The sequence below is a fragment of the Balaenoptera musculus genome, chromosome 12, assembly GCF_009873245.2.
Source record: "Balaenoptera musculus isolate JJ_BM4_2016_0621 chromosome 12, mBalMus1.pri.v3, whole genome shotgun sequence".
Classification (NCBI taxonomy): domain Eukaryota; kingdom Metazoa; phylum Chordata; class Mammalia; order Artiodactyla; family Balaenopteridae; genus Balaenoptera; species Balaenoptera musculus.
In genome coordinates, this window is record NC_045796.1 from 7,350,647 (window position 1) to 7,378,409 (window position 27,763).

At 44.3% G+C, this 27,763-nt stretch overlaps 1 protein-coding gene and 1 pseudogene across 3 annotated transcripts in view; both read left to right on the plus strand.

Annotated features, from left to right (window-relative positions):
- The window catches only part of PRKN (parkin RBR E3 ubiquitin protein ligase), a 1,292,350-nt gene extending 1,267,577 nt beyond the window's left edge, over positions 1 to 24,773 (plus strand). For 2 of the 3 annotated variants that reach the window (XM_036871111.1, XM_036871112.1), the window contains exon 13: positions 1,811 to 4,381. In XM_036871111.1, the coding sequence (XP_036727006.1) occupies positions 1,811 to 1,923 (113 nt within the window). In that variant the 3' untranslated portion in view covers positions 1,924 to 4,381. Of the gene's footprint in view, positions 1 to 1,810; positions 4,382 to 18,339; positions 18,482 to 24,720 lie in introns of those variants that run through there. The other variant, XM_036871110.1, reaches the window with a different exon arrangement.
- LOC118905583 lies at positions 17,500 to 17,595 on the plus strand (annotated as a pseudogene).
- Positions 24,774 to 27,763: the final 2,990 nt, after the last annotated feature.

Sequence of the window (27,763 nt, forward strand, 5' to 3'; positions counted from 1 at the left end):
GCAAGGCTTTTAGAATTGGAGTCTCTGACCCTTCTCCATATTATGGGGTCTAGCATATTCCTTCCATATTACACACCAGGAAGAAAAGAAAGTTAACAACATGAATATCCTCTCTCTTGCTATTTCCTTTCTTCTTATTCCACTGTGCCATTGTGAGTCTGGTTTCTATAATAAAATCTTACTTGTTAAAGCTAGTATTCCAGATCCGTTAAGATTTTGGTATAATAGGAAAACATTCTCAAACTTTCATTCAGTCTCACTTAATAGTCCATTGAATTTGAATACATTGCTTAAGCATTCTTTGTGATATTCCAGAGAAATTTAAGTGATTATACAGTATTACATTATTTATTATATTATTGACATCCTAAGTGCACAATGAATAAATATGTGTTGAAAATTACACAATCCTGTAATTGTGTAATGCTAATTGGGAAATAGTAAGAGAAAAGTATCACACGTTTTTCCCTTTATTTTCCACGTATTTGAGTTTTTAAATGATCTTTAAAGCAAACCAAAAAGAAGTAGAAAACTATGGGATTTTAAATGCCCTTAAGTTGGTCTAAAACAAATGCCTTTAGTTACATATTCATAAATATTTTATATTAGTGCAAGCTCTCATGCCAAGCTTCAAATATAAAAATGAGACAGCACTGAAGCAATTCTTTGGAAAATTTGGCAAGAAAAAATGGCTTAACAAGGCAATTGGTAAAATTGAACAATGGAACACATTCAGTGCTACAAGGAATTCAAGGAAAGACATTGCTTTTGCTGGGTTATCTGGGAAAGTCACTCACAAACAGTTCTCTACATATAACTTCATACAAATAACTTTCTCTTGACTTCATGGCAGACTTGGTGTCTGATCCCCAGAAGCAAATAGGGAACGTATTTAACAAATGCGGGAGGTGAGGAATCCCAAAATAAGGGACTTTTCATCTCATACTGGAAAGGCCCTGTTCCATGAAAGAAAGAACATTGGAATCACACACATCTTGGTTAAACCTCTGGCTTCACACTTAAAAGCCTTGAGACCTTGAGAAAATTCTACAACCAGTTAACACCCTTATCTCACAAGGTGCTGTTGAGTAATAAATGACGTAACAGATGTAGAGCACCTAGTATTATTCATTAGTTTCTCTCTATCCTCATCTTAAATAAAATTTTGAATAGCATGAAGGAACCTATTCACTATTAAATGCTTTTGGAACAGCTGTCCCAACTCCTGTCTTACGAATTTTTTCAAGCCAAGTAACACTGAAGAAAGGATAAAAATTACTCCTAGTATATATTGACGTTATTATGTATTAAATTGTTAAATATATTATTGTATACTTAAAATATTAAATTTACTATATATTTAAATAAGGAATTGACCCCGTCTGTGAAACACAAAGCGTTTGTCTTTAAATCCCATCTTAAGAGAAGTCGTCAGTAAACTCAGATTTACAAGTAAAATCTGTCCTTGATGGACGTGTCATGCTTCGATCTCACTCATTTCTTTTTTTTAAAATTTTTATTGGAGTATAGTTGATTTACAATGTTGTGTTAGTTTCAAGTGTACAGCAAAGTGAATCAGATATATATCTCCATTCTTTTTCAGATTTTTTTCCCATATAGGTTATTCTCTCATTTCTTAACGAATGTCAGAACTTTAGAACTTCCCAGTGGGCTTTCTGGTTTGTTTTCCTCAGTTCAGATTCTGCTCTTGGATGGCTTGCAATAATTCTGTTAGAAAGCATTTCTGGAACAGAAGGTTGGTGCAGGAGTGTTTCCCGGGTGCTTATTTGTGGCCTCTGTCTGCCCACAGGAGGGTGCATGCACATGAAGTGCCCGCAGCCCCAGTGCCAGCTCGAGTGGTGCTGGAACTGCGGCTGGGAGTGGAACCGCGCCTGCATGGGGGACCACTGGTTCGACGTGTAGCTGAAGCAGCGGTCACGCAGGCGCACTCAGCCGCCATCCCGCTGGGAAACGTACAGAGTGTCCTAGTGTCATCTGCTACTTCTTTCTCTAAACACACACACACACACACACACACACACACACACACTTACTTTAAGTTCTTTCCAAAATCACGAAAACAGTTATAAGGGAAGCTCCCAGGATCCCTTTCATTGTGCCCCTGACAAGCAGCCAAGCTAATGGTGAGACCATCAGGAAGTATTCACAGGCCTCGGCAATACACGGACACCAGGGCACAGATGGCAGTGCCATTCACCTTTCGTATGAGTTGTCATTCTTGAGTGAATTCAAGTCAGGCTGGAAAAATACACAGAGATTTCTCAGGTTCAATTACCTGCCTTTTACCTTCAGCAAATAATAGGAAGAAACCTTTGGTGAGGTGGGAAATAGTTTTGAGGAGCTATTGTCAGTGGTCCTCTCTAAGATTGACTGCAATGGATTCTGAGAACGACATTCACAGCTTAAAAAGCGATGCTCTTATTTAAATTTTCAGAAAGCATCTATTCCCAAAGAACCACAGGCAATAGTCAAAACCATGTGTTTATCCCCAAGAATTCTATTTTTGTGTATTGCATTAATGGAATATCAACTCTGCATGAATCAGCTTGTCAACTAAGTGAGAAATTATGAAACTTAATCTGAACATTGAATGTTCAAATGTATAGGGAAGAAATCAAAACTTAGAGTACTTTCACTTCATTTAATTATATGCAACTTTAGAAAGAAATTGTTTTTCTGAAAATATTACAAAATTGAGAATTTGATTTTAAACATTCATGTTGAGCTTGGAGAATAAGCTCATACATCTGGCTTCACTGTCAATGTAATGAATAAGGTGCCTCTAGAGGGGACACTTTTAGAAATGATTTCATAATGATTCTCAGTGGTAACAAACATGCAGGTTATTAAAGCAGAATCTGTAAGGAAGGAGCGTTTCCAGATCATCAAAATGAAATTTTATGCACTTTCTGTCCACCTGGACCATGTTAATTACACTTTTTTGTATCAAAATATTTTATACCAAAATATTTTATTCTGGACCCCTTTCAGATCTGATTCAGATTACAGTTGTCAAAGCAACAGAGTGCAAAGGGAAACTGCAACAACAACAAAAACGTGCCTAAAAGGATAAAGAGGTCATTGGGGATGAATCGCTGTGATATGGAACCAAAATACATTATAAGTGTAATTAACATGGCTCAGGACAGCCCACTCGGGGCTCTGCCCGCCCAACGGGTTATTCAGAGTTCAGTTCTCTAGGATGTAAACTCACACAAGACTATTTCCTCACGTTAACATGGCTTGAATCGGATTGTTGATCAAGTTTTCATCCTTTTTTTATTTTTGAGGCATTCACAATACATCAAAAAGAGATGTGTTTACACTGAATGCGGCAAACCTCATCCTTCACAGCACCGCGTGTGATGGAAAAGTCAAACCACTGTCTTTGTTCTTGTCTGCCTTCTCGGGAAGATCGTGACCATCACTGACTCTCACTAGAGCACAGAGTTTCTTTTGGATTTAGAGACCCTGGAAATTATGAAATCTGTAGCAGGCTTTGTCTTTGTAGACGTAGCACCAGAGATCTTTGCTGGAGGGAGAGAGGGAAGGACCCCAGCAGACTCCCCCAGGACATCTGTCCCTCTGTCCCTAACCATCCATCCAGGGACAGTCCCCCCTCTCCATCTTCCTCAGAGGTCCTGCAGCTGGGAAATGATGGGGGGAGGCAGCCTCGTCAGCAGGAAGGGCCTCACATGGCTTCACTCTGTTGGAAAATCCAACCTCCCCAGCACGGCCCAGAGGCTGCCACCTCCTGTCAGGGAGCCTATGGATGGTACAGAGATAACGGAGAGCCAGTCTCCCACGTAAGAAGGAAACAGGTCACCAGCCTGGAACCCACGCGGGGCTTGCCTGTGAGTTACCGACAGTCCCAGCAGGTAGCAGCTCCATAAGCCGAGCCGGCAGGACAGTCAGATGGTTCCCTCTGTAGGGGGGCACCCAGCATCTCATACCCGCCACAGCTTTGCGGTTTAATGACTTTGCTGTTACTGCCCCCTCCCGGTCTGCATGGCTTGTTGGGTGTGCCAGGCAGACAGAGTTTGCTCCCACTCATGCAGGCAGTAGAAGTCCTAGGTCCCTGCTACTTTCCTGGTGGTACCTTCTTTTTTTTTTCAGAATAGAATACTGATTCTTAAAACAAGTTAAAGAACAAGCAGCCACTGTAAATGAACGTGAATCACAAACCACTATAAATGAACATGTCTGAGCATTCAACGGTGCAACAAACTGTGAATCTAACAAAAGAACAGAAATAAAGTCTTTGCAGAAGAATCTTTATTTTTCTCTGAACTGTGTAAAGAAATACTTGGCAACTATGTCTAAGGTTGTACTCAAATTGTCAATAAAAGCATCCAAAGAGTTTCTGAGTCCATCTTTGAAGACATATTGTCAATAAATGCTGAAGGCGTGGGAGGGAAGCCCAGGACGTGTCACTCGTGGCCCGAAGGGATTACCTGGTGAGGCCGTGGCCATCGTGTCTCTATTCTGAGCTCCAGATGAACCCTGGCTGTTTTAAAACTAGGTAGTTTCTCCAGTGCTATCAAAATTTAAAAGGGCTCTACAAGGGGGAGGGGGGTAGGGGAGGTAAGGATTGGGAGTTTGGGGTTAGCAGATGCAAACTAGTATATACAGGATGGATAAACAACAAGGTCCTACTGTAGAGCACAGGGAACTATATTCAGTATCCTGTGATAAACCATAATGGAAAAGAATATATATGTATAACTGAGTCACTTTGCTGTACAGCAGAAATTAACACAACCATTGTCAATCAACTATATTTCAATAAAATTTTTTCAAAGTTTTGACAGGGCTCTGAAAAGCAAACCATCACTTAAAAATCTAACAGTTACTTTCCTGCCTTCTGAGCAAACTTTTCTAATAAATGTTTAAAACAGAAGTTTGTGTTGGGAAAGACCACGGGACTTTCTCTGTCATGTCACCTCAGAAACGTTGGGTGACTTTGCGTTGCTCTCAGCGCGGGCATGTTGACTCTGCGCTTCTTCGGCTCCGTGTTGGTGGCTGTGCATTGTTCACTTTACAAGGTGTCCGTGTCTCAGTGATGTGGATGGAGCGTTCTTGGAGAGCTCCTCTACATATCTGGGGCAAGCGGCACACCCCGAGGCCCCCTTGGTGCCAAACACCCCAGGAAATGCTCTGAGGAAACACCACGTTTCTAGAAACGAAGGCAGAGAAAGCAGTTGAGCGAGCGACTCCACTGCCCCCCTGGGTGTGAACCCTGGGGACAGTAGCAGCAGCTACCTCGTGGGGCTGGTATGAGCACTACATGAATTGATTTCACATAAAGCCCTTAAGACAGCGCCTTGCACCCAGGAAACATTCAGTAAGTGTTCCTTATTATTAATAGATGAACTAGTCAGTGGAGAGCCCCGAACAAACTAACAAAAAGCACAGAACGAATGCAGACTAATTGCAGGTGCCGGGAAGGTGTGTGTGTCCCTTCACAGAGTTCGTGATTTCGTGGAAGAGGTGGGTGACGGAGTCGCGGTGGGTTTCGGCGTGTTGGATCAGCTTCTCCACGGTCCCAGAAATTTTCCTGCAAAGGCAAGTTGCCAGCTGTGTTTGAAAGGCTTGAAGGGACAAGATGCAGCTGTTATGCAGAATCCCCAGGGTGTACAGTAAAGAGCTGACACCGTGAGTGGAGATGAATAAGTGCAGCCGTGGCTCCCTACTCAGAAGGAACAGCCGAGAGCGGGGAAGCGAACATCACTGGCGCGTGCGTCCCGCCCCCGTTACCCTCGCCAGGCCACTTCTGACACCACGGAGAGTATCTATGTCAGGTTTGAAAAGACAACCCTATTTCAAAACAACACTGGGCCTGTCTTCAGATTACCCACTGATAAACTGTCCAACCACAAATATTTAAGAACTTTCACTGCAGTTTGAATAATCATGCAAAACAAGGCAGAGAGTATTTTCTGGGAAGATCCATTTGGCGCTCACATTGGTGACACTGTCTCAGTGGGACCCTGGTGTTCCCTGATCTCACCCTCTGATGCGTAGGCCGAGAGAATCAGCTTTGTCACTGTGTTGAGAGGTGTTGGGACCCAAGAAGATAGACTCACACTAATGTAGCTCATCAGAGAATGAGCATGGAAGCTACAGGGTCCGTGTACAGTTTATATTTGCAAAGAGAAGCGCACCTCCCAAGGTTCTCCTGAGATTGTCCATCTGCCCGGAATCTTTTCTTTACAACCCCGTCTTCCCCCTTTGCCTGGCCACCCTTAGGTCTCCGTTTAATCCACTTCTCCAGGAACCCTTCTCCAGCCACCCTAGTCTGCATTAAGGCCCCTTCCTCTGTGTTCTCAGAGCTGCACTACTTCCCGAGTCATAGTCGTGTGGTGTTTTTTCCCAACACCAGCAAAGTCCTCCCGACGCCACTGGGTATCCTACGAGTCAATTCCGTCTGACACCACCTACCCGGAGTACGGGTCAGAATCCACAGGTTGAGGGCTCAGCCCCTCAAGACCACCCCCGCCTCAGACACCAGTCACAGGTCCCAGGTTGCCACCTGTACTTCTGACCGACGGGCTGTAAATCGGGGGTTTCTATGACCCAACCCCTCAAGTTCAATATTACCCTGGAATGGCTCACAGAACTCAGGGAAGTGCTTTATTCACTGTTACCGGTTTGTTATAAAGAAGTCAGATTCAAGAACAGCCAATGGAAGAGCTGCATAGGGCAGGGATGGGATGGGGAGGGGTGTGCCAAGCGTCCACACTCTCTGTGGGTGTCTCACCCTCCCCGTACCCCAACGTGTTCGCCAGCTGGGAGGCTCTCTGAACACAGTTGCTTAGGGTTTTTTAATGCAAGTTTCCTTAAGTAGACACGATTGGTTACATCGTTGGCCATTAGTAATTCACCTAACCTCCTTCCCCTCCCCCTCTCCCGTCCTTCGATGTCAGGGCTTAGGCCTAAAATTTCCAACCCTCTAATTGTGCCTTGGCTTTCCTGGCAGGCAGCCCCCATCCTGAAGCTACCTAGGGTCCCACCACAGTCATCTCATAAGCATACACATCACTCCAGAGATTCCAAAGGTTTTAGGAACCATGGGCCAGGAACGAAATATTTCTTTTTTATATTTATTCATATTTATTATAATTTATTCATATTTATATTTCATAATAGCATTTAGCGTGTGAAACTTTAATCACTTATTTACTTATCTCTACCCCCCGGGAGCAGATAAGGAGAACATAACTACAGTACTCGCCTTTGTATCCACAATACCTAGTGCCGGGCCTGCCACATTCCAGGCTCCATAACTAGGGAATTGCATTTTGGAGTTCTGAGCAAATCTACTTGAAAATCAAACCACGGTGTAAAGCTAACTTGTAGAGCCTAGACTCAGAGCTAAGTGACTCAGCTGCATGACCAGTGTCCCCTGGGCAGACGATCAATTTCCATTACAAAGGCACATATGACGCAGGACGGAAATCCCTGGTCTCAGATCAGGTATCCTTAGCTTGGAGTCCCTGAGAATCGCACTCAAAGGGTTCTCCCCTTGAACCCTCCTCCCCTCCAGTGCCCGGGTGACCTCACCTGTACATTGGCTGTTCTTGAAAACTCTCCAACTGTACTAGCAAAGACAAACTCTGCAGTTTTTCCTTTCTATAGATAATTTGTTTTATCCATAATTCTTGGCTTCTTAATTCCAAACTCAGAGTGACTTCAATGGCATTTTTGTGAGATGCTATTAAGCATCAAATCTCTCAGTATTTTTTTCCCTGGAAAGTGTTCCTTGTGTTTTTATTACAAAGTAATTATTTCATTATCACATTCCAGAAAGTAAAAAAAGCAAAAAGGAAAAATTAAAACCACCATTTAGAAATAATTATCTCGCATCTTACTTATTTCTACTTAAAAACATAAGATGAGCATCTTCCCATGTCAATAGATTTCTAAAATGACAATTTTTCAGGACTTCATTATGATCAACTGTACGCTCATTAAGTTAATAAGTATGTCTTTGAAATTTCCCGATCTAATTCAAAAGTGTTTTTCATATAGTCATTAAACAGTTTGGGTATGAAAACTATGGTGCAGCATGAAAAAATGTTTATAATGTAATGGGGAGTAAAAAGGAGTTTACCAAAATTGTACGTATGCTGTAATTGCAATTATTTTTAAAAAATTAAGTCTAAGAAAAAGTGATTGAAGAACATACATTAAAATGCAGTTTGCTATGGTGATAAAATTATACGTGAACTTTCAGTTGTCTCTACTTTCCACATTTCTTGGCAGTGTGAAAATATCACTTTATAATGAAAAACAGTTTTTAATTTCCCGTGACAGTTTAAGCTGCCCAGATTGCATGCAGCCAAGAAATGAAGATTTTCCAATCAATAATTCAGTCCTTGCATTACCTGAACTTTACACAAATGATAATGAAACATTTAAAAACACTCTTCTGCTTCTTTCAAAGGAGTGTTGCCAAATGGATTTGGACAAGGGAGAGTGGGAGAAAAATGAGTTGGGTGGAGTCTCTGGGAAGATGGGACTCAGCTTCCAGCCCCCCATGAACACGACCCTTCTGAGTTTCTCATGAGCATCTTCTCTGCCTCTTGTGGGGATGACCAACCTTCCCACTGAGCCCAGGACAGAGGGGGCTCCTGCACACGGACTGTCAGTTCAGAAACTGAGGCCATCCTGGGCGAAGAACAATGAGTTGGTCTCCCTGCCGTGGACCACACCTTGGGGAGCCTGGCCCCAGGGGAGCAGCACCCAGGAACGGGCCTCGAGCAGGCCCAGCAGCCTTGGCTACTGTCACTGCTTGACGCTCCTACCCCCGCCTGAAATTTCCCCTGATCCTCCCTCAAGCCAAACCAACCGATACTGACGTCTCCCAAGGAGTTTGTCCCACTTGGAAGAGGATCAGCTAATACCATAGGAAGCCCTTGACTCTCACCAGGGACCCATCACGTGGTATTTGAAAATCTTTGAATTCTGAAATACCTCTCTGCATTAGCAGCTGGCTTTATTTTCAGGGCCATTTGTCATGGAGACATTCCAATTTCATGATTTCACACGAGTTCTCTGCATCAACCACAGTTGAGTCACCACTGGCTCCAGCCTGCTTCCCTGAAATATAGTTGATTTACAACATTGTGTTAGTTTCAGGTGTACAGAAAAGTGAATTAGTTATACACACACACACACACACACACACACATTCTTTTACAGATTCTTTTCCACTATAGGTTATTACAAGATATTGAGTATAGTTCCCTGTGTTATATGGTAAGTCCTTGTTGTTTGTCTATTTTATATATAGTAGTGTGTAGCTATCAATCCCAAACTCCTAATTTATCCCCCCCCTGACCCCTTTGGTAAGCATAAGTTTGTTTTCTATGTCTTCAACAAACAATTACTGAACACTAAATATGTTGGGTGTCAGGGCTACAGAAATAAAGACAAATTTCCTCTGCTCAAGACTGACAGGGAATTCCCTGGGGGTTCGTGGTCAGGACTCTGTGTTCTCACTGCCGAGGGCCCGGGTTCAATCCCTGGTCAGGGAACTAAGATCCCAAACAAGCTGCGGTGCGGCCGAAAAAAACCCAAAAGACTCTGACAAACCATCAGAGGAGACAGATGTGCGACCACAAAGCAGTTTGGTCAGCACCCTAACAGAAGCTGTGCTAGGTCCAGGCTTGGCGAGGGGAAGGATGAGGGGAAACTTCCCAGGGGCAGGTTGAAAACGATGAGTGAGAGCGGGCGGATGGCCAGCGTTAGGCCCCAAGGCTGTGAGCCGGCGGCCACAGAGAGCACAGGGGCCTTCCTGCGTGGGTCCTGAATTGGGAGAAATTAAGGGAAATGAGGCTGGAGAAGCAGATCCAGACGTGGCCCTGCTAGAAAGCCTCAACTCCATCTCATGCATGAAGGGAAAACTTTGAGGGAACTTGAGAAGGAAGGCCCACTATCAAATCTGCATTTATGAAAGATCATTCTGTAAGGAATGGCTGAAGGGGAGTGAGACTGGAGAAAGGGGGTCATTTCAAAGGCTTTCCCCAGAGTGGACACGAGGGGAGCTGAGGGCCGGAGTGAAGGCAACGTGCTGACCAGGACAAGGAAGTCTTCAGTACATACGTACTTAGGCCCTGAAGTCTCCGCCTCAGTGGACCCAGGAGCAGAAACACGACATGAGTGAAAAACCAATGAAATCTAAATCAAGTCTGTAGTTCACTTCGTAGTATTATACCAAATGTTCATGCCTCCGTTGGGATAATTGTGCTGTGGTTATGTAAGCTGCTAAAATTAGGGAAAGCTGGGCAAATATAAAGGGATGCTCTCTACATCTTTGCCACTTTTCTGTAAATCTAAAATTATTCCCCCCAAAAAAGTATGGGATTTGGTAATCAGTTAAATGTGACAAGTGAGACAGAGAGAGCTCTCGGGTAAACCCAAGGTTGTCCTGAGTGGCTGTGAGGCTGGTGTCCCTTCAGCCAGGAGACAGGACACAGGAGCAGGACCACGTCTGCATGTGGCTTTGGTGGCAGCAAAGGAATGGTTCCTGTGCACCTTTCTGCCTCTGACACACTGTGGAAAGGCCAGTCCAATCTCAGGAGAGACCTCCTAGACCTGTTTTATGTGGCTCTCTGTGCTACTGAGAAGTCATTTTTAATAAATAGACTCTTCAAAATAATAATTTTAGATGACACCTTAAGATGGTAAAGAAATGACTAAGAGAGGCCACGTTCATGTTAACCTGTCTGTAAAAGATGAGATGTGCATCTCTAATTGTTACACAATATTTTAGATTAAACTTTCTCCTTCCAAATAAGTGATCTGAGCAGAAGCGAAAATGTGATTTAAGTGATAAGGGAGGCGCCATGGCTGAAGGCCAGGCTGTGAGCTTTGGTTCCCATCGGGTCAATTCAGAGGAAAGAGTAAGAAAAAGCAAACAAGCAGCCCCCAGGGAATCATGTTTATAGCACATAAGGAAAAAAGTTAGGAGCTTGGGCAGGGGAGATCGGAAGATGTATGAGAGCTTCTCACCTGGTTTTTCAAGCAAAGTCAACCCAGATTGTCCAACATTGAAAAATATGTCAAAAAATACAGTCTTGACCTCTCCGCGGTGATTGTAATTCCTCAACATTGGAGGCAACTTTGGGAACTAATATATCTTCTGAAGGAATATTTATATATAAGTTTAGCAGTCCATTCAGTTTCACTGCATTTTCTTTTTCTTCTGTCAGCTTCACATGAAATGACAATTACTACTTAACAAGAGAAGAGCATGTCTAGTATGACTCACTTTTTATACAATGAAATCATATGTATTTGCATTTATATCCACATCTGCTGACCCTTCCATCTGTATGTTTCCCAGAGATTGATGGCTGGAATGAGGCTTAAACCAAAAGCAGTGCTGGCATTTGTGGGTAGTGAGATTTGGGGTGATTTTTCTCTTCTTTTTTGTGCTTTTCTATAGTAGTTGAATGTTTTATAACAAGAAGGCATCGTATTCATAGAAAAAACAAAAGTCGTTACTTAAAGGGAGAAGCCCACCAGAAATCTAAGACCAGGGACCAGACTGGCTAGTGCATATGTACTGGGGGTTCTTACTGGGGTTCTTGTGGAGAGCGTACTGGGGGTTCTTACTGGGGTTCTTGTGCCCCATGTGGGCATCACACATCCATGCTGTGATGCCCACATGGGGAGACCCTAACGGTACAGAGGTCGACCATGTTAAAGGTTCTGTTAAAATTGAACCTCCATCTGTTGGCTTGAATGTGTCCAAATTGGTCTGATTTGTGAGTTAACCATGTCCCAGACAGAGGTGTGGAGGGTCTCCCTGCAGACCGGATAATGGCACCGAGGGCTTCCTGGCCTCTGCTTTGACTGGACAATTCTATGTAGACTTTCAGGCCACAAAACCTCCTTCAATTGCTGAATTTCCTTTCCAGGCTGCCTTGCAACATCTCTGCATTAATACTCACTAGTTGTACTTACCATGTGTGCATGAGCTAAACTATCTGCATATGGTCTAGAGAACTGAATCCCTACATACATATTGCAACTTAGATGTGAGCACTTTAAATCAAGAACTCTAAAGACCGTTTTAACAATGTATTAAGAGAACTGCCCACTACAACCAAGCAAGTTTTAATCCCATTCATTTAATGATATATTAGTATTGAGAAATCTATAAGTTTAGCATTTCACACTATAACAAAATAATCTCCTTTGATGGCAAAAGACATTTGATAAATGTTCATTATTAATGAACAACACTTAACTAGAAATTGAAGGATGCTTTCTAAACTTGATAGAGAACATGACTCACGGGTGGAACGTACGGGCAGGCTCATGAAGCTTAATCCTTATAAGAAGAAGAAAGATTATAGTGGCCACTACTGGCTACTCACCCAGCATCTATGCTCCCTCTTTTTCCCGAGAGACCTTGATCTTGTTAGGTTATCCACTCCGCCTTTCAGCCACATGCCTCAGGGGAAGGTGACCAACCACACCCCAGAGAAATAAAAGCATTTATCCAGACAAGACCTCGTACAGGAATGTTCAGAGCAGCTTTATCCATAAGAGCAAAAGGAAGGAACTTTTGCTCTTATGGATAAGATATGGTCTGTCCACAGAATGGAAGGTTATTTGTTCATAAAAAGGAATGAAACACTGTAACATATTACAACATGGATGAACCTTGAGAACATCACGCCAAAGGAAATAAGTCAGACACAAAAGACCACATATTGTGTGATTCCTTTTATAGGAAACATCCAGAAGGGGCAAATCCACAGAGATGGAAAGCAGAGCTGGGTTTGGGGAGGGAATGGGGAACCATTGCTAACGGGCACAGTGTTTCTTCATGGGGTGATGGAAATGTTGTAAAGTTGATTTGGGTGACGGATGCCATAACTCTATGAATATACTAAAGCCGTTGAATCATACACCTGGATGGGTGAATTGCATGATATGTGAATTACATCTCAATAAAGCTGTTACCAAAAAAGAATAAATGGAGGATGGAAAAGTAGACAGAGCAAATATGACCTTGATCTCTTGAGGGACTTGGTGGCAGGGGGACAGATAAGGGTCAAGCTGAGGTGTTCGTTTTAAGATGGGATTGTGACCTCAGGAGCCAGCACCTAGGGAGAAGTGGAAAATAGAGAGTTATGAGTGAAGGTTCTGGAAGAGAGAAGACACGATTCACACAGGACTCTTAGAGCAAGAGGGCTGGCCAGGAGGCCTCTATAACGCCTGTCCTTTGTGCTGTTCATAGAGCCTCCTTCTAAGAAAAGCAGTGTAGTGTGCCTTTGAACCCATCCTGCCGCCCAAGCCAGGGCAGACCCGGGCAGAGACCGTGCCCGAGCTACGGCTGCCCAAGGGACAGTGCATGTTAGCAGGTGGCCCCCGGATAGCCTGGGAGAGACCCCGGGGAAGCCGGAGAGCAGAGTGGCTGCTGGATGCTGACGGAAGCGGGCAGCTCCCCTCCCCCTCCCCCGACCTTCCTCCACGCCCAGGAGGGAGGGAGGAAAGCACAGAAGGCTTTGGACCCAGGTTTGGTTCGGTTCCACAGAACAGCCATGGGGGGCGGTAAACACTAACCAGCTCTTCACACAAGGAAGAACAATTAGCCGATCGATTAATTGCATTTTATATCCATTTCTGGTCTCAGGGATAAGTATTCAAATGCGATCTTTTCCTTTCATCAAACCCATGGAAATTTCAAGTGAGCCTGGTCTCCTGCTGTAAATTAAAGCAATTTTCAGCTTTTCAGCGTTCAGCCGTTACCTTTAAAAAGATTTCCGGATTTAACAATACAAATTCAAAAGAAATAGAAATCTTGCGTCTCCTAACTTTCTCTGCTAATCCGTGCGTGTTCAGGGTAAAAACTGGGGACACCCACATGGTTGAAGTGAGAACAACATGTCTTTACCCATGAGGAACGAGAAAAATATAGTTTGGCTTTAATTAACTGATTGAGAAGAAAACACGTGATCTAGATATATTGTTTAATGTTCTATAGTTTGGGTGGCTGGAGTTCTTTAATAAGGCAACATCATTACTCTGCCTACACATGTGCAAATGAATGGATGGATGCAAATAGCAAAAGTTCTTCCCCAATTGCAGCAAAAAAACACTTGATTCGGGACTCTAAGATCAAGTTTTTAAAGCCACCTTTAATGAGTTGGAAAAACAATGAGTTCATAAACAATTGAGTTAATAAATTATTTCTAGTCCAACAACCTTACTTACTTAAACTCCCTGGAAGAAAGAATGGGTTCCTACCAGAGACTAGTGGCAGAAATGTTTGGAAAGAGGAGAGATTGGCAGAGAAGAAACAAACCAGGAGGGCCTCCAGGGTGTCCAGTGTGACGTTAGGTGCCTAAAGAAAGGAGGTGAGGGGATGGAGAGAAGGCAAAGAGGGGGCCACTGGGAACAGAGCGGCCATCTCCACACCCCAAAAGTCCGGGTTCCTGTGTCTAAGCGTCCAATTTAATCCTCACATCTATCGTATACATACCACTTTTTTTAAAGAGGCTTTTTTAAGTTAACTTTTATTGGAGTATAGTAGCTTTTATTTGTTTAATATTTATTTATTTATTTTTGGCTGCGTTGGGTCTTAGTTGCGGCACGCAGGCTCTTCATTGCGGAGCACGGGCTTCTCTCTAGTTGTGGCTCGTGGGCTCCGGAGCGCACGGGCTCAGTAGTTGTGGCGCAAGGGCTTAGTTGCCCTGCGGCATGTGGGATCTTAGCTCCCCGACCAGGGATCGAACCCGTGTCCCCTGCATTGGCAGGTGGATTCTAAACCACTGTGCCACCAGGGAAGTCCCTACATACCACTTTTATTACTCCCACTTTATAGAAGAGGAGAAACGATTTCACAGAGGGAAGTAATTTACCCCAGGCCATCCAATGTGGCAGCCATTTGCGGGGGCGGGTGGGGGGAAGGCAGGCCTTGGTAACCAAATAGCCGTGAGTGACAAGGATGACCCGTGGGTGGAAGGTACAGACATCACTGACAGAGTCCACACAGATGAGGAAGCCGAAACAGCACCTCACCTGCTGGAGAAGGTGAACCGCACTCCTCCAGTGGCTCCGGGCCCGTCTCCTTCTAACACTCCCACACGCTATAGGCTCCAGGCAAACGGTCCCCGTCAAGACTCAACCAGGCTCTTTTCTTCCCTGTCTCTGAAATGTCCCAGCACGTCACACTTCTCTTGTGTGTGTGTGTGTGTCTTATAATGTGGCTCTCCACCTCCCACACTAGGTTGTGACCACACTGAAGACAAGAGCTAAGAGTCCGCAATCCTAATTACCACCCCGCCTCCCCCCATGGCCTAGAACCTTCCTTGGTACACAACAGGCGCTTAATGGCTCATGAGTGAGCGAGTGAATGCATGAATTGGATTCAGTGCTTTACACGATGTAGTAAAAATGAATGGGAGAGTATGTTTTGAAACAAAAAAATTGTAATGGAGATCAAACCATTTCTATGATTTAAGTGTTAATCCCATTTAAATAAAAAAGTTCTTTCCTATGATTCATTGAGCCTTCTTCCTAGTTGCAATCTGAGAACCTGTACCCACATCGGAGCGGGGTGGGGGGCAGCAATGGAAGGAGTGGAAACGGGCTCACGCCCCAGGTGGGCCAGTCCCCTGCTGTGAAGCCGGACCGCAGGCCCTCAGCCAAGTCCCAGTGAGGAGGGGGCGGAGGGAAGGGGATGAAATGAGACACACACGCTGTGTTCAGCACACTGTCTGCCCGCAGTAAGTGCCAAACAAATCGTTCCTGTTTGTACCAGCAGTAGTTGTGACTGGCCTTGCCCAACTCTTAACTCAGGCAGGTCCGTTAACTCCTTCGTGGTTTTTCATCTGTGAAATGCAGACAATAATCACTGTCACACCTTCCTCACCGTATTGTGAAAATACAACTAGATTTCGTGACTATTCAAGACAGTTGTGAAAAGAAGTGTGTTCCATGGTCTGAAAGCAAATGACAAGCGTGGCAGCCCCGGCTCAGTAATTTCTGGAATCACGAGATCACAGAGAGAAAAGCTCCGGTCCCCGTTCTGCCCCTTGGTCACCACGCATGGATCTGTTCACAAGCCGGAGGCCACCACCTCTGCAGATTTACCCTGGAAGCATCTCCGGTGCCTGCCCAGCTGGTGCTTCACGTGAGACAGGTGAGATTGGATGTACTGGCTCACAGGGCCAGGCAGGAGCAGCTTTCTAAAGCCACGTCCCAGCTCGCAAGGTGACTGTGTTTAAATATTCACACAGACTCCCTGTGGGCACAGCGGTCCTGTGAACTGAAGCGCCTTGTCTCTGCTCTGACACAGGGTTTCTCAGCCTCAGCACTGCTGACCTTCGGGGCTGGATAACTCCCAGTTGCGGGGCTGGCCTGAGCACGGCAGGACGTTCAGCAGGGTCCCTGGCCTCTGGCCACCGAGATGCCCGCAGTGTACACCTCCCTGTCACACCCCCCGCCCCTGTGGTACCAACCCCAGATGTCTCCAGACATTGCCAATGTCCCCGGAGAGCAAACCACTCCCCCCTGAGGACCCCTGGCCCACCGCGTCCCCGCAGTCTTGTGTGTTGAGGTGATGTCATCTCACTGATACGTCTTCCTTTCAAATTCCCTGTGTGTCCACACAGGAGAGGGTTTTACTGAGATTCACGGCTACAGACTGTTTTCCTGTCTGGCTGACATCACCTGGTTGACAGCAGTGTGATTACTGTGCGAACATGTGCTCTGGAGTGACCATTTTTGGAGAAAGTCCCAGGGTATTCTGGGAGTGAATTGTGAACGGCTCTGAGCCGCAGGAGAGATGGCAAATATACACTTAAGGCAATTCAGGAAAAGCTTGCCCCGCACCACTGCCTGTGGACGAATAGGGGCTGTAATGTCTGGTCCCTGTCAAGAAGGCTCGAATTCACCTAAAATTGAAGCTCAATTTCTCCAAAACAAAACAACAAATCTGGGTTTCTGCTTTCCCACCCAAGCTTTTCGATTCTCAACCCTGTCACATCTGGGAAGTTTCTAATCGCTATTAAGGTTTTCTGCAAACGAGAAGACACTGTATATTACCTGTGTAATTCAAAGCATCCTGTCAGATACTTCAGAATTTTTATAGCAAATCACGATTCCAGGTACAAAATGATGTCTCAGGCACAAAATTCAGCCACATGACCGTTTTTCTACATTATTTTCCCGGTACCAACTGGATTGCAGTTTCTGTTATTTAAACGTGCATCACATTTTACATCCTTGGCAAATACCTACAGAATTTAATTTCCTGTTGTCAGTACCCCTTCTTAAAGAGTTATGGCTCCCATTCCATTTGAAATGTTGATATAAAACCTCAGTTAGCTGGGGTGAGCAAGGGTTCTTCTTTGGACATAAGCCCAGACTTGGCTCCCAAGGTTCTCCTGGTGGGTCATCAGCAGATGACTAGTACAGTGGAGTTCTACCATGTGTGTGTTTTTTTCTTTTTTTTTACTTTTTCGGCCTTTTGGCTAAGATCAAGTGTAGTATCTGTTCTTATCAGTTTAATACCATGTGTGCTTTTAACTGACACCAAATTGACTCTTTACACTTGGCTAAGAAGCATGAAAAGACAAGACAAAAGGATACACAGTGCAGACAGTTACATCTGCCCCTGCGCTCAGAAGGTGTGGGTGTGGAGGAGAGCAGCGGTGAATCTGGCCCTCCTTCTGTTCTTGTTTCCGGCCTCCACATGAGTGTGATTATATTGTATTATTTTTAAACAACACAGCCCAAATAACACAAATCAGCTGCTTCAGCTGGTCCTCAGCCTGAGAAACAGTCATTTGTTTTAGCCCTGGAAGAAAAACTGATTACATTGGACTTATTGAGAAGTCCATTGGTCTCCAGAATGGCCATCCCCTCGTAAGGAAACTTTAAGGGTTACATCAGTGACTCAGTCCACTTTGCCGTATTCTCTGGACTGGAGATTGAACCAGGTGTAAGCAGTGATGCCTCGGTCGCTCCCCTATTTCCAGTTGGACAATGTCACCTTCTAAGGGCCCCCTTAGAAGGGGCCCTGCCAGCTTCTTGCTGGACAAACGCACTTTTGCCCCATCCCCCTTCTGACTTGGGCATCTCTGACCTGTTCCTTTTGACTTCTTCTCCCTCTGGAATCCATGAAAGGAGAAATATCCCTTACATGCACTACATTTTGTATTGTCTCTAATGTATCAACTTGTCCAATAGCCAACCACGTGGGTAAAATTCTCTCCGCCCACCCTCCTCCTCTTATACACCATCTCTCTGTTCCCTTCTCACTTTTCCTTCTTCTTTATTTCCTTAATTCAGCTTTGCTTCAACCCACTGTCTACCTGGCACTTTGCAGGAGCCTCGGATGCAAAGGAGAGCACTTTGCAGCCCGGAGCCCAGGAACACAAGCCCAAGGGTGGCAGACAAAGATGCACAAATCCACAGAAGGCCAAGGTCAAAGGTAAACATTCTAGAATTCTCCACCTTAAAAAAGACAATTGCTCACAACTGAATGAGTGCTGGCATAACATTTGCCACCATATAAACCTTTTAAGGGCATTCACAGACACCAGGTTTGCTATAATTCGGACTTGACATAAAATTAGTACAGCGACATAGACTTTGCTTTCAAATATGAGGTAGGTTTTTCCAGCAGAAGGTATCATGGAAATTTGCAAGACACAAATAAATGTTAAAAGAAAATCCCTTGATTAGAAATATAGGAAATATCTTTCTGAGAAAAAAAAAATTATCTCATTAATAGTATGTTCATACCTGTCACCTACTAGGAGTTAGTAAATGTCTTGAATGAACGGGTAAACTTACTTGGGTAAATGAGTACATTTTTCCCTGAATAGGAAAATAAATACCTGTATATCTTAAGTCTTGTCCTGCATTCTAACTGCACAGAGATCACAGAACAAGGAAATGTATCTTCACTTTGAGGAAGGAGACATTGAGACCTTCCCTGGTTCTTTCGTTCTTTTTTTAAGATGGAAAATCTAAACATGCCTTTTTTTTTTTTTTAATAAATTTATTTTTTGGCTGTGTTGGGTCTTCGTTGCTGCGTGCAGGCTTTTCTCTAGTTGCGGTGAGCAGGGGCTACTCTTCGTTGCGGTGCGCGGGCTTCTCATTGTGGTGGCTTCTCTTGTTGTGGAGCATGGGCTCTAGGCGTGCAGGCTTCAGTAGTTGTGGCACGTGGGCTCAGTAGTTGTGGCTTGCGGGCTCTAGAGTGCAGGCTCAGTAGTTGTGGCGCACGGGCTTAGTTGCTCCACGGCATGTGGGATCTTCCCAGGCCAGGGCTCGAACCTGTGTCCCTTGCATTGGCAGGCAGATTCTTAACCTCTGCGCCACCAGGGAAGCCTTAAACATACCTTTGTGAGTGTATCTCTTCTTTTAAAACAACAGCAACATCTGGTTAGAGTTAGTAGTACTCATAGCAATCATGTATCAAGCACGTGTGTCCCAGCCACTGCGCTAAGAACTTCACAGACACAGTCTCATTTGCTTTTCTCTTCCAGCCCTCTGAACCAGTTGACTTGATCTGACCCAGGAAGAAAGAGACCCTTGAAGAGACTGATTTGCTCAAGGTCGCCCAGCTAGGAGGTGGTCTCACCCGCCTCCCTGGAGGCTGAGCTCAGGGTTCTGCACCCCCTCACTGAACAGCCCTTCCTTCAGGGACAGGGATGCAAAGATTTGTTTCACCTGCATCCTTAACCTCAAAACGAGTGCATCATTCCAGGTGAACAGTTTATGCTGCAGCTCACCCAATTAACCAAGTTCAGTCAGTTGGCTCTAATCCAGATTTTTAAAAATATATCAGAATCCAACATTGTGACTCCCCAAATCCCCATAGGTGCACTAAAGCAAATATGTGGGAGACATTGGTGACCAAGTGCAGTGTGACTGAAGACTGAGTTTCATAAAGACACCAGCTGATGCTGTCAACAGTTTCTCTTCCCTGGCTGGCTTTTATCCAAGTTCCATATTGTCCCTTCACAGTGGGGTAACACAATACTCTTTTCATCCAAGTAGTCGGCGGTTTTATTGGTTGCCTTTTTATTTATCCAAGATTGTGATTGTTCTAACTAATGTTTTATCACTTCCTTTAAGAAATCTATCATTGGGTTTCATAGATAAAGGCAGAGTAATGCAGTTTATAAAATAACCAAAATATGTCCCTAAATTCCACTATTTTAACAGTAACCCTGCTGCCAAAACAACAGACGCTAATATTCTTATCAGTGTCTTTTGTATCCTGTAGGAAAGTGTTCACTAGTATAATAAGATAGAACGATTTGGGTATTTCTATGTGACCCCACCACCACCTCTGCTGTTTTGGGTAATATTTGAAGGATGATTGTGTCAGAGGAAATACTGTGAATCTAGACAAAGACAAGCTGTGTAAAGGAAACACACAGTAAAGAAAATCTATAGTTTACAAACCAAATAGAATTGGAGCACCAGCCCAGAGCTACCAGATTACCTCCCCTGATGTAATGAACAGTAATCGCTTCACATCAAATGTCCTCTGAAAAGAAAGTGGCCCCTGCCTGGACACTAGGCAATTGTCCGGGAGCCAGTTCGTTCCTGGAAGAGACCAGAGGGACTTGGGTCCCTAAGCCGTGCACCAAGAGATGCTCCAGATGTGAAACAGTGCAGCTTTCATCACATCACGTGGGCGGCGCTGGGCAGATAGCAAAGAACGGGGAAACTGGGCGCAGGATGGAAGAGTCCTGGGAGGTGGGGAAGGATTCCCAAACTCATCCTCCACCCTCAAGGGGCAAATTTCAGTCTTTCAAACAAATCAGTTAGGAGAGAAGGAAACCAAAATGAAAAAGAGAATTTTCTTCATAACTCTGTGCCTCTGAAGTGCAGTGCTATTCATCTGAAGTCTATTAGATACAATTAGAACCCAGCTATCCTTGTCTCGAGCATGCTTTAGGATAATTGCTTTGATGCGCCCATAGAACGTATGAACAATAATTCGCTGCTGAGATTTTGTGTAGAACTTGGGATGCCTACAGTCTTAAAAGGATGCATAGGAAATACGGGGGGAAAAGCAAAATTATAAACTGTCAGAATGGAGAGAGAGTTTGAAGTTCAGCTAACTGAAGTTCCAATGAAAAGTAGGCATGATCATGAACTCTATCTGCCTACTACCATAGTTAGGATGACCCTGCCATAGATGCCAGCAAGAGAGGGGACAACCAGGGCTGGGGCACCTGCTGTGTGCACAGCCCCACGCCTGGGACCCGTCCTCTGGTGAAAAGAGCACTCTTTAAGTAGAGTTTTCTGCTGGGGCTATTTGATACCAAATATGAGTAGACAATTTCCCTCAAATATGAGGGGGGAAAGTCTGCCTCACTGAATGCTGTGCCCCATGGCAATGAATGTGCTGTCAATTTCCGCAAAAGCCTCTTTGTGACAGATCACCTCTGACACCATGAATGCCATCACAGCAGAAGCTGTGCCCTTCTTTGCTGTCAGTTGTGAAATCCTACAATGCAGAGCTCCGTCCTCCTCCTGCTTTCTTTTTGACAATGCTCGTTTGCATTCCCAGTAGCTGGAAGTGATATTGGAGCCTGGGTGCTTGTAGGATGTATGAGGGATGATTAATAGAGATTCTGACATGTTTCACTTTGAACAGGTTTGCCGAGTTCCCGATCGTTCCTCTAAGCACCAGTAACTTAAATATCACCCAGCTGAGGACAAAAAGCCACAGTTGCAAAATATATATCCTGTTGGGTATAGGGTTTCTGCCAAGATCAATGAGAAGAGCTTGAAGGTCGTGTGATTCCCACATGGAGTTCATGAACTGTATTCAGTCACGCACCTTTTGAAGTCTGAAGACACATCGAAAGGACTTTCCATCCTTTCACCCATATCTTCATTCATTCAACTAATGTTTATTTAGGGACTTCTGTGTGTGTGTCATGTTGTGCTAGGTCCTGAGTTGAGTTGGTTAAGCAGGAAGAGGTAAAAGTGTATTCAGGGGGAAAATTACATCATCTCTGAAAAGAAGATCTACAAAAGCATTGTATTAGATCATAACATTGAAGCAATGTTAAATTCTTGAATATTGTCATTATATTGCAATTATGTAGGAGAATGCCATTGTTCATAAGAGGTGTATATTCAGGGCTAAAGTGTCATGATGTGTACAACTATCAGATAGTTTTGGCAAAAAGTATATATGCGCATGTGTATACATACACATGCACATATGTAATGTATCTACAGTGTATATATATTATGTATAATATATATTATGTGTGTATATGTATCTTTATAAAGAGAGAAAGAAAAATGTTGCAAAATAGTAACAATTGGTGAATCTAGGTGAAGAGTGTAGGGGTGTTCATTATATTTATCTTGCACTTTTTCTATAGTTTTTAAATTTTTCACAATAAATATTTAGAGGAAAATTTATCATCTCTAACTTTAAGGAGCTTACAATCTGGAGATCAATTTTTTTTTTCTAATAAACGGGAAAAGAGGGGAAGATTAGATTTAAAACATAGGGTCAGAAGTCACTTGAAGGATGTTGAAACTATTAAGTCAAGGCTGGGAATCTTTGGTGAGGAGGTCTTGGGGGCCCGTGCCAGCCATACCCGGTTAAGTATAAAGAAGGAAGCCCCATGGCAGACGATGTGGGGTCCAGCTGAGCCCCAGCCTCTACCCGGGGGTCCAGCCGGGTTCCAGCCCACAGTGGGTGCCCTCAGGGAAGCAAACACTGCAGGGCTCCATGGAGACCCCCAGCACCTGGAGAGGGGCCCCTGCTGTAGACGAGTTCCTCAGAGAAGACGACAGCAATCCAGTGTCTGATCTATCCTATCAACACGACCTTCATGCTACAGGTGTCTCCAGTCACTACAGAAATGATGGCTGAACAACACCTGAAAGGGTCTTTAGTACTGAGGAAAGCAAAGAGGATGTTTATGAACATAAATCAGAAAGAAGATGGAACAAACACCCTGGCTTTGTCCTTCTTCAGAAGGACTTTACAGAAGGTGATGGAAAAGGACACAGGGATACAGCAGGCAGCCAGGCCAGACCGGACTCCAGGCCCAGGGGCTCTGCCCCGCTGTTATACAGGGCTCAGCCCTCCTGCGGGGCTAGGAGAGGCCTGAGCTTCTTAAAATATTAATGAAGTCAACACATGATGGGGAGGAGAGAAGAGCGGCCACGAGGCAGCCTCCTTTCTCCTCTGAGTTTTTCTGAACAGTACCACCACTCGTATCTTCCCAACGTCCTTCCCCTCTAATGGGTTATTTACACTCCCATTTCAACTTCAATGGTGTCTCTCGAATGGGTGGCCACCTTCCCAGGCTTGCTGTCACTGCCATGAGGCTTCTAACTGGACTTTCTGAACTCATGCACCAGCCCCCTTCCCCGTATCTATCCTTTCTGATTCTTAAAAAGCAACTGCTGTTAGGCCTTCTCACAATGCTAATTCTTGGCTCATGGAAGTACTGTTTTGTGATTTTAAAACATTTAGGGGAATACACACTACTATATATAAAATAGATAACCAATAAGGACCTACTGTATAGCACAGGGAACTCTATTCAATACTCTGTAATAACCTATAAGGGAAAAGAATCTGAAAAAAAAAATAGATACATATGTATGTATCACTGAATCACTTTGCTGTACACCTGAAACTAACACAACTTTATAAATCAACTATACTTCAAATCATATATACATATATATTATATATGTAATATATATATTATAAAAATAAAGCACTTAGGGGATACTCAGTTTGGTTCCCCAATTTACGGCTTATTGTCCAGAGTGAGAGCAGGCAGAGGACATGTACCTCTTCTGTCTCACTATCTTCCTGCTGGAGCTACAGGCAAGAGCCTCTCTCCTACCCGGTTCTAGAAAACTGCCTGCTCTGTTCTATGGAGCCAGATGGGGTGATCAAAGCTCTTGGCAAACACAGCCCAGCGTTCCTAAAGGAAGATAGAGGAAATGTCCCTGATGTCCCAGCAGGGCTCTTGCGTTTAAAGAGAATAAGCCAATGGGAGACACATCTGAGAACAGAACCCGGACAGCCTGCACCAGAGCCAGAGCTCGTTCAGTAAGAGCCCGCTCTCTTCAACTTCCATCCTTCACACCCTTTGTCTGAGTTTATCCCTTTGGTATTTATGCCTTCGGATGTACCCTCACACAAGTACAAAAGCATAGTCTGATTGGCTGGAACAGAATTCTAATACATATGTAATCATAGTAAATTACAAAAATAAAATCATTTATTTTTCCTTTTTTACTCTATTTTTCATACAATGTGCTAGCTTTCTGAAGGCAATGAAATCTTTTTATGATTTAGACATTTTCTTTTTCTAAAGCACTTTATTTATTATTTACTTATTTATCTATTTATTTATTTCTTTATCTGTGCCGGGTCTTCATTGCAGCATGTGGGGTCTTCAGTTGTGGCATGCAGGATCTTTTTTTTTTTTAGTTGCAGCATGTGGGATCTAGTTTCCTGACCAGGGATCAAACCCGGAGGCCCTCTGCATTGGGTGTGCAGAGTCTTTGCCACCGGACCACCAGGGAAGTCCTATGATTTAGACATTTTCAACATTGAATACCAACAATGGTTTTCCGAAAATGATAAGTGCAAAGCTATTATGTTATTTCCAAAAGATTTTTAAATTTGTTTATTTTGTATCCTTTTCCTCTCAGACTGTGGATGATGAGCTGATGACCAACATTACGTGACAGGAACAAAAACAAAGTGAATAACCTGTGAGCGTTCTTCCCCCTTGGCTGGGCAGCTCATAATGGGGGAGCTTGGATGTTATTGGCTGAAGCAATTGGATACACGGGTCAAGGACACAAAAGAACAGCCAACTAGAAAAGCAAAGTGAACTGGATTGACCTTAAGGGCAGAGATCTTTTTCTCTCCCGTAACTTCTTATGGGAGAAAAGAAGATCTAGAAAGAGGAGAGCAGAGGAAAGTGGGGTGAGATAGACGAACCCCCATACAAGCTGAAGTCTTGGAGAGTCTGGGGGTTTGGGGTGGGGGAGAGGGAATTAGAAGCAATTCCCATGTGAGCTGTTGAGATTTTGAGAGTAAAGAGAATGGGAAAGAGGACTTTAAGAAGAATTTGAGTGTGTTTTGAATGTGCCCCTTTAGAGAAACAACAGTCAAGCCTTAAGTTACTTTGCATTACTGTATTTCTTCTGAATGGGATTTTTGCCAGAGACAGGCCATGAGATGAACAAGGACTGATGACTTTATGCAGGTTGAAAGTGCAAGATAAGGGAGATCAGCTCGGTGCTCTGTGACCACCTAGAGGGGTGGGATAGGGAGGGTGGGAGGGAGGTGCAAGAGGGAAGAGACATGGGGACATATGTATATGTATAGCTGATTTACTTTGTTTTACAGCAGAAACTAACACACCATTGTAAAGCAATTATACTCCAATAAAGATGTTAAATATATATATATATAGAAAAAAAGAAAAAAAAAGTGCAAGATAAGAGTAAAATTAATTTAGGAAAATCAGCTTAGGCCCCGGTGTTCCCCCAGGGAAGCGTCAATGTCTGACTCCCAGAGGGAACTTTGTTCCTGCGTGTGGAAAGAAAGACTGATTGACCAGGAAACGGCCAGTGTGAAAATTCAGATTCAGGGATCTTTGTAAAAGGTATTTTAATGTGGACTAAAAGATCTTTCTAACATTGCAAACCTCTTCCTAACCCATATGTGACCAGGGTCTGTCTAAGAGGTCATTCTGATTTCTTAGTTCATGTTTTCCTTGCTATTTCTTCCTACTGTGATTTCTAAAAGTGTATCAACTGGTTCCCCACCCCCCTTCCCAGCTTTTTTCTTTTTAAGTAACACCTTTCTTAAGCAACACTTCACCTATACAAGACCTGAGAGAAGGAAGTCATAGAGAAGCCAACACAGTCACAGTCACGTTCTCTGAAATTCATGTGGGTTAGTCACACTGAGTTGGGCAAGCACTTCTTAGGCCTCAGTTTACGCTGACAAGCTTGGTCATCAGGCTTCTTAAGTAGTCATCTTCAGAAAATAAAAGGTTTTTAAAGGAATAAGAGTGGCCCTTGGTGCTCTGCTCATGTTCAGGGTTCAAAGGAATAGATGGATGTTGGATAGAAGAGTGGATGGATGGGTGGATATTGGGTGGGGGGGGGATGGATGTTGGGTGGATGTTGGGTAGAGTGGATGGATGTTGGGTAGACATTGGATGGAGTAGATGGATGTTGGGTGGTTATTGGGTGGAGGAGTAGATGGATATTGAATGGATGTTGGTTGGAGGAGTGGATGGATGTCGGATGGATGTTAGGTGGAGTGAATGGATGTTGGGTGGAGGATGGATGGATGTTGGGTAGATATTGGATGGAGTAGATGGATGTTGGGTGGATGTTGGTTGGAGGAGTAGATGGATGTTGGGTGGATGTTGGTTGGAGGAGTGGATGGATGTCGGATGGATGTTGGATAGATGTTGGGTGGAGTGAATGGATGTTGGGTGGATGTTGGATGGATTGAATAGATGTTGGGTGGATGTTGGATGGAGTAGTCGATGCATGTTTCCCTCAACAGCCAGTTTTGGGGTGAGGTGAGGGTGGGAGATGGGATGTGGAGACAGAGAGTTCCCCTGGCAGTAAAGAGGACAAGCAGGCAGGCAGGCTGAGGGCTGGGCTCTGTATGAAGATAGAACGTGGACAGACAGCACTCAGTGTTTCCAGGCCAGACTTGAAAAGCAGCTGCAGGCACTGAACATGCCATAGACTCTTATGGCCAGATTTCAAGTGTGAGTCCGCTGTACCTACAAAGAACTTTTGTTACCATCAAAGAATGTACCTCTTACCCAGTTGGTTTTTAATTGCTCCCCAGCACCCAGGTGACCTGTGTTTCTCCTGTGGCCTTTTCTCAGCCGGTTGTCAGTGAAGGGGAAAGGCACAGACTGAAAAGGGGTTTGAACCAGTGGTGATAACCGCCAGCCCCAGGAAGCCCCACCCCCATCCTAGCCTCTGGAGCCATCATTTCTGTTTGGCCTGGGCTCTGTCCTCTCCCGCCCTCTCTGTGTTCTCCCTACTTTGCCGCCCAGAGGCTGCCATCTGGCCTTTCCCATTCCTCCCGCACCTGCAGGGCCTGGGAAACAATCCCCAGGGCTCAAGTTTGTGGTGTCAATCACTGCCTTTGTTGGAACGAAGAAGGGATCCTTCTGGAATGAGTGAATCTATCAATCACTCTTCATTTCAATTACCATCTTAGAAGTAATTCTGGAACTATTACTCAGGGACCTTGGCCATAAGAATTTTATAAAATTCTGGAGCCATTACAACTGACTGTTTCCCTAGAGTGATTCGTGATAACTTTAAAAGTGAAAAGGGCCTGTTATGGGCTAAATTGTGTCCCAACCTCAAATTCATATGACGAAGTCCTAAGCCCCAGTACCGCAGAATGTGACTATATTTGAAGATAGATACTTTAAAGAGGTAATTAAGTTAAAATGGATCACGAGCGTGGGCCCTGATCTAATATGATTGGTGACCTTTTTAGAAGAGGCGATAAGGACACCGACACAGAAGGACAAGCATGTGAAGACGCAGGGAGCGGAGGGCCATCCACACGCCAAGGAGATGCCAGCCCTGCTGACACCTTGATCTCAGACTTCCAGCTTCCAATTGTTTAAGTGCCACCCCCAGGTCTATGGTGCTTTATGATGGTAGCCCTAGCGAACAAGCACAGGGACTGAAT